At 48.4% G+C, this 14816-nt stretch overlaps 1 protein-coding gene across 1 annotated transcript in view; it reads right to left on the bottom strand.

Annotated features, from left to right (window-relative positions):
* Positions 1-14816, bottom strand: part of NOL4L (nucleolar protein 4 like) — a 124182-nt gene that overhangs the window by 47202 nt on the left and 62164 nt on the right. Inside the window, exon 4 of the mRNA XM_044385761.3 lies at positions 12979-13088. Within this exon, the coding sequence (XP_044241696.1) occupies positions 12979-13088 (110 nt within the window). The remainder of the gene's footprint in view (positions 1-12978; positions 13089-14816) is intronic.

The raw sequence follows: 14816 nt of genomic DNA, 5'->3' as shown, positions 1-14816 counted from the left end.
GTGGTTTTTAACGTGATTCTTCAATAAAAGGCGTCAAAGCTCCTTTGAGATGTGGCTGATTCTAGCATTAGGGCAGGAAATATACAAGATGAGCCTGGAGCATCTTATAGTGGCAGAAAGTAAAGAAACACTAAAACCAAACAACACAAAATGAAATCCTAGAAAAAACAAACCCCAAAACCCCTCAATCGGGGTATGTCAAAAGACCACAGGAACCAACTGAAAGAGCTCCCTGTGGCCAAAGCTGGAACAGTCTCAGCATCAAAAGAAATAAAGTAGTATTGGATTATAACCCAAAGTGTAAAATAAATAGCCATATAAATAAATTATAGAATGATTAAATAAATTTATAAATGAGGGAAGAGAGGCAAATCTCCCATGCAAAAGAATTCCAAATAATATACGTAGAAACCTTGTCCTCAAGTAGGGAAATTATAACCCCCACTCCTTAGGTGTGGGCTGCACAGAGCAACTTCCTGCCAGAGTGTACGCTATGGGGGGGGGGCAGCTTTACAGGTCTGAAACCTGACAATCATCTCAGCCAGGTGTGACCAAGGCCAACGCCAACAGTCATGAATCATATCGACATGATGTGGCAAGGATGGCACTCTATGTCTGGGGGCTTCTTCTTAAAAACCCATAACTCCAGTCTTATATTGAGAAAAATATCCGACAAGGGGCACCTGGGTGGTGCAATGGGGTAAACGCCGATTCTTGGTTTGGGCTCAGGTTGTGAGATGGAGCCTGCATCGGGCTCTGCGCTCAGTGCAGAGTCTGCTTAGGACTCTTTCTCCTTCTGTCCCTCTCCACCCAGCTCTTTCTCAAATAAATTAAATCTTTTATTTTTTTTAAAGATTTTTTTATTTATTTGAGAGAGAGAGAGAGAGGGGCAGAGGGAGAGGGAGCCTGACTCAGGGTTTGATCCCAGGACACCGAGATCATGACCTGAGCCAAAGGCAGGTGCTCAACCAACCGAGTCACCCAGGCACCCCAAAAATAAATAAATCTTAAGAAGAAAAAGACAAATGAGGGAAATTCAAATCAATCATGAAAGAAAGAAAGAAAGAAAGAAAGAAAGAAAGAAAGAAAGAAAGAAGGAAAAGAAAGAAAGAAAGAAAGAAAGAAAGAAAGAAAGAAAGAAAGAAAGAAAGGAAGAAAGAAAGGAAGGAAGAAAGAAAGAAAGAAAAGGGGTGCCTGCGTGGCTCAGTTGGTTAAGTGTCTGCCTTCGGATCGGGTCATGATCCCAGGGTCCTGGGATTGAGCCCTGCATCGGCAGGCTCCCTGCCCAGTGGGGAGTCTCCTTCTCCCTCTCTCTCTGCTCCTCCCCCTCACTCGTGCGCTCTCTCTCTGTCTCTCAAAATAAATAAATAAAATCGTTAAAAAAATAAAAAGAAAGAAAGAAAAAGAAAAATATCAGACAAACTCCAGAATTCTACAAAATACTTGACCGGTATGTTTCAGAACTGTCAAGGTCATCAAAAACAGGTAAAAGCCAAGGAACTGTCACAGACGAAAGAAGCTTGAGGAGACATGACAGCAAGATGTAATGTGACATCCCCAATAGGATCGTGGAACAGAAAAAAGGAAATTAGGTAAAAACTAAGGAAATCTAAATAAACTACGAACTTCAGTTAACAATAATGTGTCAGTATTTGTTCATTAGTTATAACAAATGTATCACAACTACGTAAGATGTTAATAATATGGGAACCTGTGTGTGTGTGGGGGGGGTTATGTGGGAATTCTGTACTCTCTTCTCGATTTTTCTGTAAATCTAAAACTTTTCTAAAAAGTAGTCTATTAAAAAAAAATGAAAACACTGGGGTGCGTGGGTGGCTCAGTTAGTTAAGCATCCGACTCTTGATTTCGGCTCAGATAATGATCTCAGGGTCATGAGATCGAGCCCTGCATCAGGCTCCATGCTCATTGGGGAGCCTGCTTAAAATTCTCTTTCTCCCTCTCCCTCTGCCCCTTCCCCCCAATTTGCTCTTGCACTCCCTCTCTCAAATAAATACATCTTTTTTAAAAAATGAAAGTACTAAAAGAGAACATGGAGTTAGAGTGGAATCATTCAGCTTTGTAAAGACTCAAACGTAGAAGCCATTAAAGATAAAAAAGATAGGGGCACAGTCGTTAAGCGTCTGCCTTCGGCTCAGGGCGTGATCTTGGCATTCTGGGATCGAGCCCCACATCAGGCTTCTCTGCTAGGAGCCTGCTTCTTCCTCTCCCACTCCCCCCGCTTGTGTTCCCTCTCTCACTGGCTAGCTATCTCTGTCAAATAAATAAATAAAATCTTAAAAAAAAAAAGATAAAAAAGATAAATTCGAGCACATAAAAATAAAAGTGACAAAACACACATCATAAGCAAGATCAAAAGATAAAGGGCTAAGTTTGGGGGGAAAAGAGGCTATGGCTAACTCTGGAGAATCAAAAGAAAGGAAACGCAATCACAGTATGCTAACTGGCTCAGCTATGAATAATATATGCACAGTTGTAATAATACAGATAATGAAGTGATTTATCCAAAGAGAGAGGTATGGATAATATTGAGGGATGGAGGAAGGGGAAATACTACATGTATTTATTCAAGGGTGTATTAGTCTAAATACTTATCTCCTACAGCAAGAAATTAAACAACATCAACCAAAACAGCCCAAATTTCAAAATCAAGAACCAGCAGCATAAGCATATGTTATTTAGAAATAAAAGGTAAAACCAGAAGAGAGAGCTAAAAGATAAAAGGCTGTCTCTGGAAAAAAGAAATTAAAGTGGGGAGGCCAGGGCAGGAGCTGCTGTTTTCCTATATGATTTTTAAAACATGGATTTTATTGATAAAAATGAAAATGAAGACAAATCAACAACAACAACAAAAAGATAAAGGGCCACGTGAGATGCTGTTTCTGAGAGTGAATCACCCTGGAGTTATGGGGGAGGGTCTGAGGGGCACAGGGCAGAATCTGAGAGCAACTGGCCCACCTGCACATCATCTCACAGCAGAAATGTTCCAAGGATCATTCTCTGCCTGGAAAAATCCAAACAGAAGCCTTGGTCAAGATCAGTATCTTAGCTGCTTTTTGTTTTTCCCGCTGAAGCACAAACCTTCCCCGGTGCCAGGGATTTACTGAGACAGAAAAAGGTTTGGGCCATAGCTTCTCAGATCTTGAAAATGGAGCCAGAGCCATTTCAGGTCCTTTTTGGGCTCTCATGGAGGCAAGCTGTGCCCCCTCAGTTCAACTACATAACAAGTAACAGTGGGCTGGTCCTAGAGGCCTGCTGAGGGTGTCTGAGAGGTGGGAGGCAAGAGAGGGAACAAGAGAAGGAAACCAGGAAGGCCAGGAGTTGGGAGAAAAGAAGGAGGCTGGGAACTGAGAAAGTGGTCCCAGCAGGCGTTGGTGGATGTACCCAGTGGGGAGAGGAGAAGGACTAAACTCCAGGTAACCAAGGCAGCTGACCCCCACTCTCACAAGTTCCACAGGGTCCACTCCATATACTACTCCATGCACATTTCCGAGAGCAAAAACAGAGGTGCTCAAAGTCTGAAGATACTGGTCTAGAGAAGTGGCTACAGCAACACAGTAGCACAAATTGCAAAAGGTGAAGAGACTGATGATGGGGCTGTGGAAGAAGGGTGCTTCCTCTCATGGTGAAGCCTGAAGGTGCTACTTTTGTTCCACAGCACCAACCACCTCCTTAACCTCCCCCAAGGGCGGACATCCAAGGTCAAGAGGCTCTGAAATCTTACTGGGAAACTGCCTTTGATCAACATAAAATGTCTCACTTTGCCCTATTTAGTGCTTTTTTGCCTTGAACATTTACTTGTTTGATAGTAGCAGCACTGCCTTCTCTTTTTCTTCTTTCTGTCTTTGTTTTTGTGTCATTAAAAAAATGTCTTTTGTAAATACCAAATGGATTTTGCTATTAAAAAAAAACCATCGGAGGCTTTTTTTATTCTTTGCAGTGGAATTTAACCCATTTACATTTACTGTGATTTACTGGCATTTGGTCTTGTTCCTGTTAGCTTATTTATGTTTTCTATTTATTATATCTCCTTTGGTTGCTTCCTCTTTTATTCCCTCATTTAATTACTCTTGCTGCATTGATCAGGTTTTCTTTCTTTTATTTTTTTCTAGGGGTTTAAAAGTTCTAAAGTCTATTTCTATTCCATGGAGATTACCTGTTTAATTTTAAAGAAATACATCAGAACCTCTGCTTCCTTAATAGACCATCAAAGGTTATGTACACTGAGCCACAACAGGGGACACGGAAACATTTGCTTTCTGCTATTTCTCCTCTGAGCTCACATCTTGCCTGAGCTGCAGTGCAGCCTGAAGAAGGGGAAGGAGGAGACCATTATCGTTTTGTTTTTAAATATTTTATTTTTTTAAGTAATCTCTACAGCCAACATGGGGCTCGAACTCACGACCCCAAAATCAAAAGTCACACGCTACTTGGACGGAGCCAGCCAGGTGCCTGAGATCATTATTGTTATCAAGCTCTTAAATCTGGGTGTCAGAGTCAGTGCTCATGGGTTCTACACAGGTAAGACACCTGTGAGTCAGGCACTGTTTAGGTTAAGTGACAGGCTCTCACTTCTTCTTTGGGTCTACCCATTTCTTGGGGTCCTTCTGAGGCTGAGAGTGTTCATGAGAAAAGAAAGCCACAAAGAAGGGCAAGGACTTAGAGAGAAAAGGAACAGAGTCCTGCTTTAATTCTTCCCTGTTCTGCAGCCTGGTCCAAAAGATTAAAAAATGAATGCAGTTAGCCAAACAGTGGAAACAACCCGAATGTCCATCGGCGGGTGAAGGGATAAATAAAATGTGGTCTAGCAAGTGATGGCATATTCCTGAGCCATAAAAAGGAATGAAGTTCTGACACCTGCTACGACATGAACAGACCTTGGACACATTATGCTAAGTGAATGAGCCAGACACAGAGGGACAGATATGTGATGCCACTTATAGGGGTACCTAGATAGTCAAGTTTATAGAGACACAAAGTAAAACAGTGGTTACCGGGGGCCGGAGAGGAGAGAATGGGAGTTACTGCTTAAGGGTTGCAGAGTTTCTCTTTGGGGTGATGAAGAAATTTTGGAGACAGTGGTGATGGCTGCTCAACACTGTGAATGTACTTAATGCACTGAATGGTCTACTTTAAAACGGTTAAAATGGGGGCGCCTGGGTGGCTCAGTTGGTTAAGCAACTGCCTTCGGCTCAGGTCCTGGGATCGACCCCCATGTGGGCTGCCCTGCTCAGCTGGAAGCCTGCTTATCCCTTTCCCTCTGCCCCTCCCTCTGCTCATGTGCATGCTTGCTCTCTCTTTCTCTCTCTCTCTCAAACAAATAAACAAGATCTTTTTAAAAAGATGATTAAAACGGCAGGGCACCTGGCTGGCTCAGTCTGATAAACACACGACTCTTGATCTCAGGGTTGTGAGTTTGAGCCCCATGTTGAGTATAGAGATTACTAAAAAATATAAATAAACTTTAAAAAATGGTTAAAATGGCAAATTTTAAGTTACAAATGTTTTATCACAATTTTAAAAAAAAGCGAATGTGGAGAGCTTTTTGGAATGGGCTTATTTCCTCCTACACTTACAGAGACTGGAACCTGAGAAAGTTCTACACTTGGATTGTGTTCATTTCCTGCCCAAATCCTTGCCCAGCTCCCCAGTGCTGGCTGAGGAAGGGGCTCTCATGCAGCCTCACTGCAAGTAGGCCCATGCTCTGCGCCTCCTCCTCTCTGTCTTTCTTCTTCTTCCTCCTTTCCCCGAAACTGGCTCCAGCCTTCACCAGCTCAGGTCTCCTAGAGCCGTCACCTCTCAACTTCCCTCACCTGGGCCCTCTTTGCCCAGGGGGGTTACAATGAGAGCCCAAATCTCATTTTCTTTAACGATTTTATTTGTTTATTTGACAGAGAGAGAGAGCACAAGCAAGGGGAGCGGCAGGCAGAGGGAGAGGGAGAAGCAGAGTCTCCACCGAGCAAGGAGCCCGATGTGGGGCTGGACCCCAGGACCCTGGGATCATGAACCGAGTCGAAGGCAGATGCCAAACCGACTGAGCCACCCGGGCGCCCCCCAAATCTCATTTAAAATAAGCGAACGTCCCCTGAACCACCCGGCAGGTTCCTGGCCCTTTCTGGCCTCTGTTCTCTGTCTGGGTCACAGTCCGTGGCTGCTGTCCCATCTACTAAGAAAAGCTCCTTGAGAACAGTTATATGCTTATTCATCTGTACGGCCCTGGTCTCTGGTACAAGGTCACTACTACGTCTGCTGGACGCTGACGGCAGTACAGGTCACTGAGACTCCCCGTGCTTCTAACGTGCCGGGCACGGTGCTAAGTTCTGAGCCTGTTTTGTATCATTTAACTCTTGGCACAACGCTGTGAGTTCGGAGTATTATTATTACTCCCAAGTAATAAAGCACAGAGGGTGAAGCAATCTGCCCCAAGTCACACAGCTGGTAGGCACTGGAACTGGTACTGGCAGCCCGCCTCTAGGGTCTTTGTGTGGCGGGTGGGCTGGCATCCCGGCTAAGAAAGGGCTGCTCCACACTGGCTGGCTGCGAGGAGCAGGGGGGCCCGAGCTCTGGAGACCCCAGCGGCCCCGGGCAGGGGCTGTGGACCTTGCAGGCCCCACGTGTGTGCTGTGGAGAGGAGAAGGGGAATCCTCCCCCTCCTCTCCTACCCGGTAGGACCCAAGGAAAACTCTGGGCAGTGGAGAGGGAGGCAGAGGTTAATGGAGACAAGTAAAAGCCTCGGTCACTGGGGCTCAAACAATGGAGCGGCACCACTTCACGCGCTGCTGGGAGAACCATTAAAACCATTAGCAGGACATTAGTGCTGCTTCAGGAACTGGAGAAAGGGGAGGCTGAAGAAGGTGCTGACAGCCTTCCCACTCTAGACAGAGCAAAGGAATCGAGGGGGTGTGGGAGCCAAAAAAGAGCTGATCCGGGGGTCTCAGCCTCCATATCTATAAAATGGAAGTATGTGTCAGGGGAAGGAATACAGATAATTTGTCTCTCTCCTTCCGGATCTGGATAGGATTTCTACATTAGGGTCTTGGTTCAAACATGGGGATCTCAGGAAAGATCAGGATAACCTCACCCATAATATGCACATCAAGTTCTATGTGAACCCCTGCAGATCGCTGAGCATTCGCAAGGCAGGGGTGACCTCCCTCCCAGCCCCAGTCCCCTGCCACATTCCTCTTGCAGTATTTCCTTAAGCTTCGTATATTTAAGGCAGATCCCAGTTCCCAGGCCAAACAAAACCCTTGATGTGCTCTGTCAGCATCTCTGCCAAGGACACCTTCCCTCCACCAACCCCACGGGCGGCACATCTGCGTCAGATTCTCATCAGCACATCCTTGTTCAGTAAGTGTGCAGAGAAGCAGGGCTTGGGGCCCTGGCAGGTGCACAGGTTCGGGGATGGAAGAGATCTGAGTTTCATTCATGTCAGTAGTTGTGTGACCTTGAGCAAGTGCTGAACCTTTCTGAGCCACAGCTATGAGACCTGCAAAATGAGGATAATAATGGGACCCTGCAGAGCTGTGAGGGCAAGGGGTAAAGGGTGTGAAGTGCTCCACACAGAACAGGTGGCTAATTTTTTTAAAATTAATTTATTTCTTTCTCTTTTTCTCTCTCCCTTCCTTCCTTCCTTCCTTCCTTCCTTCCTTCCTTCCTTCCTTCCTTCCTTCCTTCCCTTTTCGAGAGGGAAAGGGGGGAGAGGCAGAGGCAGAGAGAGAATCTTAAGCAGGCTCTACTCCCAGTGCAGAGCCCAACGCAGGGCTCGATCCCACGACACTGAGATCATGACCTGAGCCAAAACCAAGAGTTTTTGGACACTTAACCAACTGAGTCACCCAGGTGTCCCAGAACAGTTGCCTAATTAATAATAACTCAATGCCTACAACAGCACCCACCCAGCTCACTCCCTTGTCCTTCCTCTGTACCTCCTCTAAGACCCCAGAGTGTTGATTTTGGTTTTCCTTGTCTCTCTTACTGAACTGTGAGAGCCTGCAGGGCATAGACTCGCTTCTGTTCACCACTATATCCTTAGCACCTGCAACCATGCCTGGCTACAGTGAGCAATGGATAGAAGGATGGATGGATGGATGGATGGATGGATGATGGATGGATGGAAGAATGGACAGATGGATGGGTGAATGGGTGTATGGGTGGATGGGTGGGTGGATGGATGGGTGGGTGGGTGGGTGGATGGTTGAGTAGGTGGATGGGTGGGTGGATGGATGGATGGGTGGATGGGTGGGTGCATGGGTGGATGGATGGATGGGTGGATGGGTGGGTGGGTGGATGGGTGGGTGGATGGATGGGTGGGTGGATAGATGGATGGGTGAATGGGTGGGTGCGTGGGTGGATGGATGGGTGGATGGGTGGGTGGGTGGATGGATGGATGGGTGAATGGGTGGGTGCGTGGGTGGATGGATGGATGGGTGGATGGGTGGGTGCATGGGTGGATGGGTGAATGGGTGGATGGGTAGGTAGGTGGATGGGTGGGTAGGTGGATGGGTGGGTGGATGGATGGATGGGTGAATGGGTGGGTGCGTGGGTGGATGGATGGATGGATGGGTGGATGGGTGGGTGGGTGTGTGGGTGGATGGGTGAATGGGTGGATGGGTGGGTAGGTGGATGGGTGGGTGGATGGATGGATGGGTGAATGGGTGGATGGGTGAATGGGTGGATGGGTGGGTGGATGGATGGGTGAGTGGGTGGGTGTATGGGTGGATGGATGGATGGGTAGGTGGATGAGTGGGTGGATGGGTGGGTAGCTATGGGGGAAGGAGTGAGTGCATTGACAGGAAAATTATAAAACCAGCTTATTTGGTAGGTAGAAAGATCTAGGCCCAGAGGGTAAAGAGGCTCTGATAATATGGAAAATCAACACTGGAAAAGCAAAGCAGGTTGTTTGTAGAAGATAATCCTCTTTCTATTCAATAGTCTGGGGGCACCTCCTGGGTGGCTCAGCCGTTAGGCGTCTGCCTTCGGCTCAGGTCATGATCCCAGGGTCCTGGGATCGAGCCCCGCATTGGGCTCCCTGCTGGGCGGGAAGCCTGCTTCTCCCTCTTCCACTCCCCTTGCTTGTGTTCCCTCTCTCACTGTCTCTGTCAAATAAATAAATAAAATCTTAAAAAAAAATAGTCTGGAAGGCTGGACCCCAAAATATTCACAGTGACCTGAGTGGTGGGATGACGGCAATTTTTATCACCATGCTTTTGCTTTTGGCTACTGTGGCCAGGTGTTACCTGTGTAATTAAAAGAAGAATGAAAGAAAACCAAGTTACGCAGAAAAGAAAACCAGTGCCGTGTGGAGGAGACCTTAGCGCTCCTCTTTGGCGTGTCTTGCACACAGCCCTACAAAGGGATTGGCCAACTCAACCTCTGTAGGTGACACTGGCGGCTGCCTCTGGCCCTGTAAGCGCGCCCCGCCTCCTCTGCGGCCTCATCAGGGAACACTACAGAGCATTCTCCAAGACAGTCCATGTCTCATGAAGTCTTCCTGCCCCCAAGAAAATGTATTCCTCATACATTCCTCGATACAACTAAATGTGATTTCCGTTTTATGTCTTTATAAGAATTTTCCCAAGTAAGGGGGAAAAAAGAGTGTATCAGACTACACTCCCCTACGTTCAGCTCCTTGTGGCCACTGCGATGATAGCTTCTGGGCTCTATGTCTTCGGGCGGAAGCCCTGGGAGGCTGGCGTCTGACATCCCTACCCTCCAGTGTCTTACACATTGAGGACACCATACGTATTTGCTGCATTGAATCAGCCCTCAAGAAGAACCTTTTTTCTTTGTGTGACTATTATTAGATTTTCGTTTTACCTAATAACCTCTGTGGAGAAAGGCCCATTTCCCCACATATTAATTTGACACAACTGGACAACAAGTAACGTGGTTCTGTCAAGTTCACTCGGAAACCCCACCACCTGTTCATTGTCTGCTCCAAGCAAAGCGAGGGGAAATCGTTCTATTTGCCTCACTATTTGTCTCCTGGATATCTCATCCTGGAAAAAGCGAATTATCGGGATTTTTCTCACCCAGAGTTTTTAGATGTCGAGCTTTGTTTGGCATTAATAAAATATCACTTATCCCAGCTCCTGTTCCTTTACAATTGGGTTTCTTTTCCTTACGGCCTGCGTGAGTGACTTGCAAACACGGTAGGTGTCCTCCGTCAGCATTTTGGGGTCAGAGGGATGCTTCAGGGAACGAAGCCACTTTCAGAGCCTTGTCAGCACATGGGATTTGACAGTGGCAGAGCCGGGGCCCCTGGCTGCGTCTGTACAGCAGGCCACTCACTGACCCCAAGGGAAGCCCAGCTCTGGCTTCCCTACAGGAGAGAAGCTACCAATTCAAATATATGTATTTTTCATTCCAACGCAAGCTGAAGAATCAGCGACTTCTGGGTCCTCAGCCCTTCCTTGCTCCTGCAGATAAATAATTTGATGAGCACTGGGATTGCGAGTCTCACCATGTGCCCGGCCATAGAACAGGACTGCCTGAGAGACTCGGGGCTATGTGGCAAGTGCTGGAGTGTGATGTTGTTTCTCCTGCCCGGTGTGTGCAAGGAAGGTCTGCACCTTTGATCTCCTGCAGCACAAGGGAGAACATCGGATACTGTCCAAGGACCCCCACCTGGGAAACTATGAATGAAGGCGAGGAAGACACAGTTGACTCTGAGACACCCGCTCTCAATGTCAGCCCCAGCTGGACTCTCAGAGTGCCTTGGGGAAAAACACCTTCCCACAATCTGCCTTTCCTCTGTGAGTAGCCCAAACCTCACCGGGGTAGTTCATCCATCTTGTTTCATGAACTTGGGTTCATTCACAGATACCCATTGAGTGCTTCTTTGCCCAACACGTGTGTCTTCTCTCCTTTGTCTTCAGCAACAGAACACCTCACAGTCTCTGCACCAGCCATATCAGTCTCTCAGATTCTCATGGGTGCTGTCCTCCCTCGAGCCACAGGGCCTTTGCACAAGCTGTTTCCTTAGCCTGGAGCTCTTCCCTTCAGACCTCCAGTACAGCTCATCCATCCCTTTCTGAGGCAAAGCCCTGCTTTGACTCAACCCTCATGACCATCCAAGAGTACTCACAGCACCACGTGTCCTAACGCATGGCACTCGTCACAGCTGCACTGTGATGACTGACTCATCTTTCCCCCATCTGTTTATTGCTACCTGCTCTGAGCTGGGCATTGGTATGTGATTGTTTTTCATTAGTGTCTGTTTCCCCTAAATCATAAGAAGAACTAGTAACAGTAGTTCCTTAAGACTTGCTCATCCCTAGAGCCTGGCTCATGGAGTAGGGCTCCATAAATATTTGCTGAATGATTGAACCCTTGCCAATATACCTAACTGATAGTTTTAATTCCCCACAGACAGTAAGAGTTTGTATAACAAGAGACAAACTACAACGGGATCCAGTAACGAGGGATCACAACATGGGCGACTCTGACTACTACTGGTTCCCGTGCGATCTGGATCTGGCACCATTCTGTAGGAAAGAAAGAGCCGTGAGGCTGTACTACCAGCTGTTCGAGTGGCGCTGCACTTCACGGTGACAGATGAGAACGGTGATAAGAAAGTGTGAGAAGCCAGGTGCTCATGACAGTGTGGACAGTTATAGGGAAAGAAGTTACTCTTGAACGGGAGTCATGCTGACCCTGCACAGCGGTGTTTGGATTTTACAACTAGTAACAAAAGCACCACCCTGATTACTGACATTCCTGCGCAGAAACACTTCTGCCGTTGTGAGTTAGAAACCCCTGCACCATTTTCCCCACTGACGTTATTTTTGATCACGCGATGTTTCATAGGGACACAACCATCACAGAACAGACCACCTCAGGTGAGATGTACGAGACGCAGAGACACAAACAACTCTACCACCCAGAACGAAGCTTACTTCCTTCAACCCTTAGGGTCTGGGGCATGGGGATGGGAGGACACGCTATCCCCTCTCCCTTAGGGGAGGGCAGCACGTGGCATGCTCAAGCCAGCCAGCTCAAATCCTCGAACTGGGTGCCACAGCCCCAGATGCTACCTGAACACGTCCTGTTACATCACCTCGGAGCTGGCTGTGGCGCCAGCACCCACTCTGCATACGCATGCTCGGGTTGTCAAGGAGACCGGCAGTATGTGGGACAGCATGCACCCAGGGCTGGAAGTCAGACTTTCAGCTGGGGGAGGGGGAGGAAAGACCCATTCCCCTAGGTAGGCCTCAAAGATATGGTAGGTTCATAGGTCAGAACAGATGAGAAAATTTGGAGCCGGAGGTGAGAAATTAGGACCCTGGTTTTAGGCGGTGGTGGAGGGAGGGGGTGGCATTCACCTAGTCCTTCCTCGAAGGACAGTCAGGCTACTTGCTTTGCAAAGGGCTAGAAGGTGGACTGTGTGGGGAGGCAGGCAAGAGTGGTTTTCTTTTCATAGCCTGTTTCCATGGTGCCTGACAGCGTTTGGCAATCTACAGCTGCCGAGTCTTGGACAGCCAGGGGGCCCCAGGGCCTTATCTCACACGGGCCACCCTCCAAGGCCCATCCTTCTGGCCTGTCTGGGCCCCCAGAGTGACAGAGGCCACAGGCAAGCAGCCCGGGCCCCTCTCTCACCTCCCTGGGGAAAGGAGGCGAGCGACATTGCAGACAAAAGGCAGAGCTGAGAGAGAACCACCGAGAGCCAAGGTCATGCACACCCCCTCCGTCGCCCATGCCCTTGGGAAAGTTCTGTGGAGCATGAGCTTCCTGGGTTTCACTGAAGACCTGGCAGGGCGGTCTGCCCAGCAGACCCCCTAACTAGGAACACATTCTTTCCCTCCCCTCGGCCTGGATGGCAAGGCCCAGATCACCAGATAAGGGCCTCTTTGATTTCCGGTGTGTTTACACACGCTGTGGCCCCACATCTTGGAAAGAACCAGCCACACACAGGCGGTTAGGACGCCTCCAGGCAGGGAGGGGGAGGCGCCGCCTTACCTGTTCCTGGGAGTTCATCACCCGCAGCTTCATCTGCTTCAGGTACGTGGAGGTAAGGGGCATGTTGTAATCGATAATCCCGGACACCAGGGGAGAGGGAGGTTCGCTTTCTGGCGGAAAGAACAAAAGGAAGCCACTTTCAGTCTGTGCCCAGGGCCCCCTGGCAGGCACCACGCCCTGTCACCCACACAGGGAACATGGAGCCCAGGAGGAGGGAGGAACAGGCCAGAGCTCACATCTGTGGACGTGGACCAAAGGCCCCGGGAAAGCTTGCAGCTGGGTGCCAGTGTTTAGTAGGAGTTCACAGCTTAAAAAGAATGTCTGGCTGCTTTGAGAAATGGAAGTTCTGGTCATCCAGGGCCCATGGTGCCACGTGGCCAACGACCACTGCAGCTTGTGGGGCTTGAGCTCTCCGTGGTGCCACAGTCCCCACCATTTCCTATGCACGTTTTCACGTGAGTACGATACTTGCCAGGCCCTCGAAGGCATTTATGCTCCCAACCCTGGTCTGAGCCAGCTTTCTGGTGCACGCACGCCGCCGCCACCTGACCCCATCTCCCACCCGCATGGTGTCCCCCCAAAAGCATGGGCAGGTACCATATGGCTCACAGGTATACCCGCCTCCCAGATTCTGGTTCCTCCTTCGTCACGTGAGGAGGAGGCCTGGTGCTCCCCTGTGTTGCTTTCTCGTCCTGAGGATCAAAGTAAGGCGTGTTCCTTTCGTGGAGCATTTGCAAGGTGGGGAAAGATGTAAAGAATAAAAAGGAAACAAAACCCAATAACGGCACCAAGCAGCTTGGCATATGCTTCTGTTTGTTTTTTCTTCCCTGTGATTTCTCTTCCTTATGTGCTTGATATTAAAATGCATACAGGAAATTATGTAGTCCGCTTAAAAAAAAAATTTTTTTTTTTGCCTGACATCGTCATAGTCATTTCCCCCACTATCAAAAATCTTGTTTTCTTCTGCAAATAGCATTTTTATAGATGTGCACTATTTTATAATTTAAGTCATTCACTCAAGATTGGCTGCTTAGGTTGTTTCCTATTGGGGGCTATTATAAATAATACTAGAGGGAACATCTTCATGCATGAATATTGGTATGTGTTTCCGACCGTGTCCTTTGTAAAGATTTTATTTATGTATGTATTTATGTATTTATTTAGAGCACGGGCGCACAGGTGAGCAGCAGGAGGGGAAGAGGGTGAGGGAGGGAGAATCTCAAGCAGATTCTGCATTGAGTGCAGAGCCTGATGCGGGACTCGATCTCATGACCCCAAGATCATGACCTGAGCTGAAACCAAGAGTCAGACACTTAACTGACTGAGCCGCCCAGGCGCCCCTGATTGTGTCCTTTCTAGAAGATTCCAAAAAATGAATTCATGGGTCAAAGGGTAGGACTGTCCCGTGACTCTTCGAACCTCGGGCTAAGCTTCTTTCTGCAAAGGCCGCCGCAGCGCACACTACCCAGGCATCGTGTTCTGTACCTTCGCTGCCACCGTGGGTGCCATACCGGGCAGACTAAATGGCACAGGAATAAATCAAGGCAGATGGGGAGCATGATTAAAAGGGAGCCTATCACCCCTCTCCCCAGTCCACCTTCCTCTTCCGATGCCTTCGGATGCCTCAGATGACCAATCTCGAAACCCTGGAGTCACCTGCTGGGGCCTGTCACCCTAAGCGGGGCCTCATTTGGTCAGTGAGTCACTTGACCCTGCTTCACCCTCTGCCTGGGGAATAGTCTTGGTTACCTGTTCTCTGGCCTCCACTTCCTGCCTTCAAGACTCCAGGCTTTTGGCCCAAAGCTCCCCCTGGTGCCTAGTTCTGTTCAAGGGCTGGG

Source organism: Ursus arctos, unplaced genomic scaffold, assembly GCF_023065955.2.
Source record: "Ursus arctos isolate Adak ecotype North America unplaced genomic scaffold, UrsArc2.0 scaffold_16, whole genome shotgun sequence".
NCBI classification, from domain to species: Eukaryota; Metazoa; Chordata; class Mammalia; order Carnivora; family Ursidae; genus Ursus; species Ursus arctos.
The sequence above is the reverse complement of the archived record's forward strand: the minus strand, read 5'-3'. Positions and strand labels throughout refer to the sequence as shown.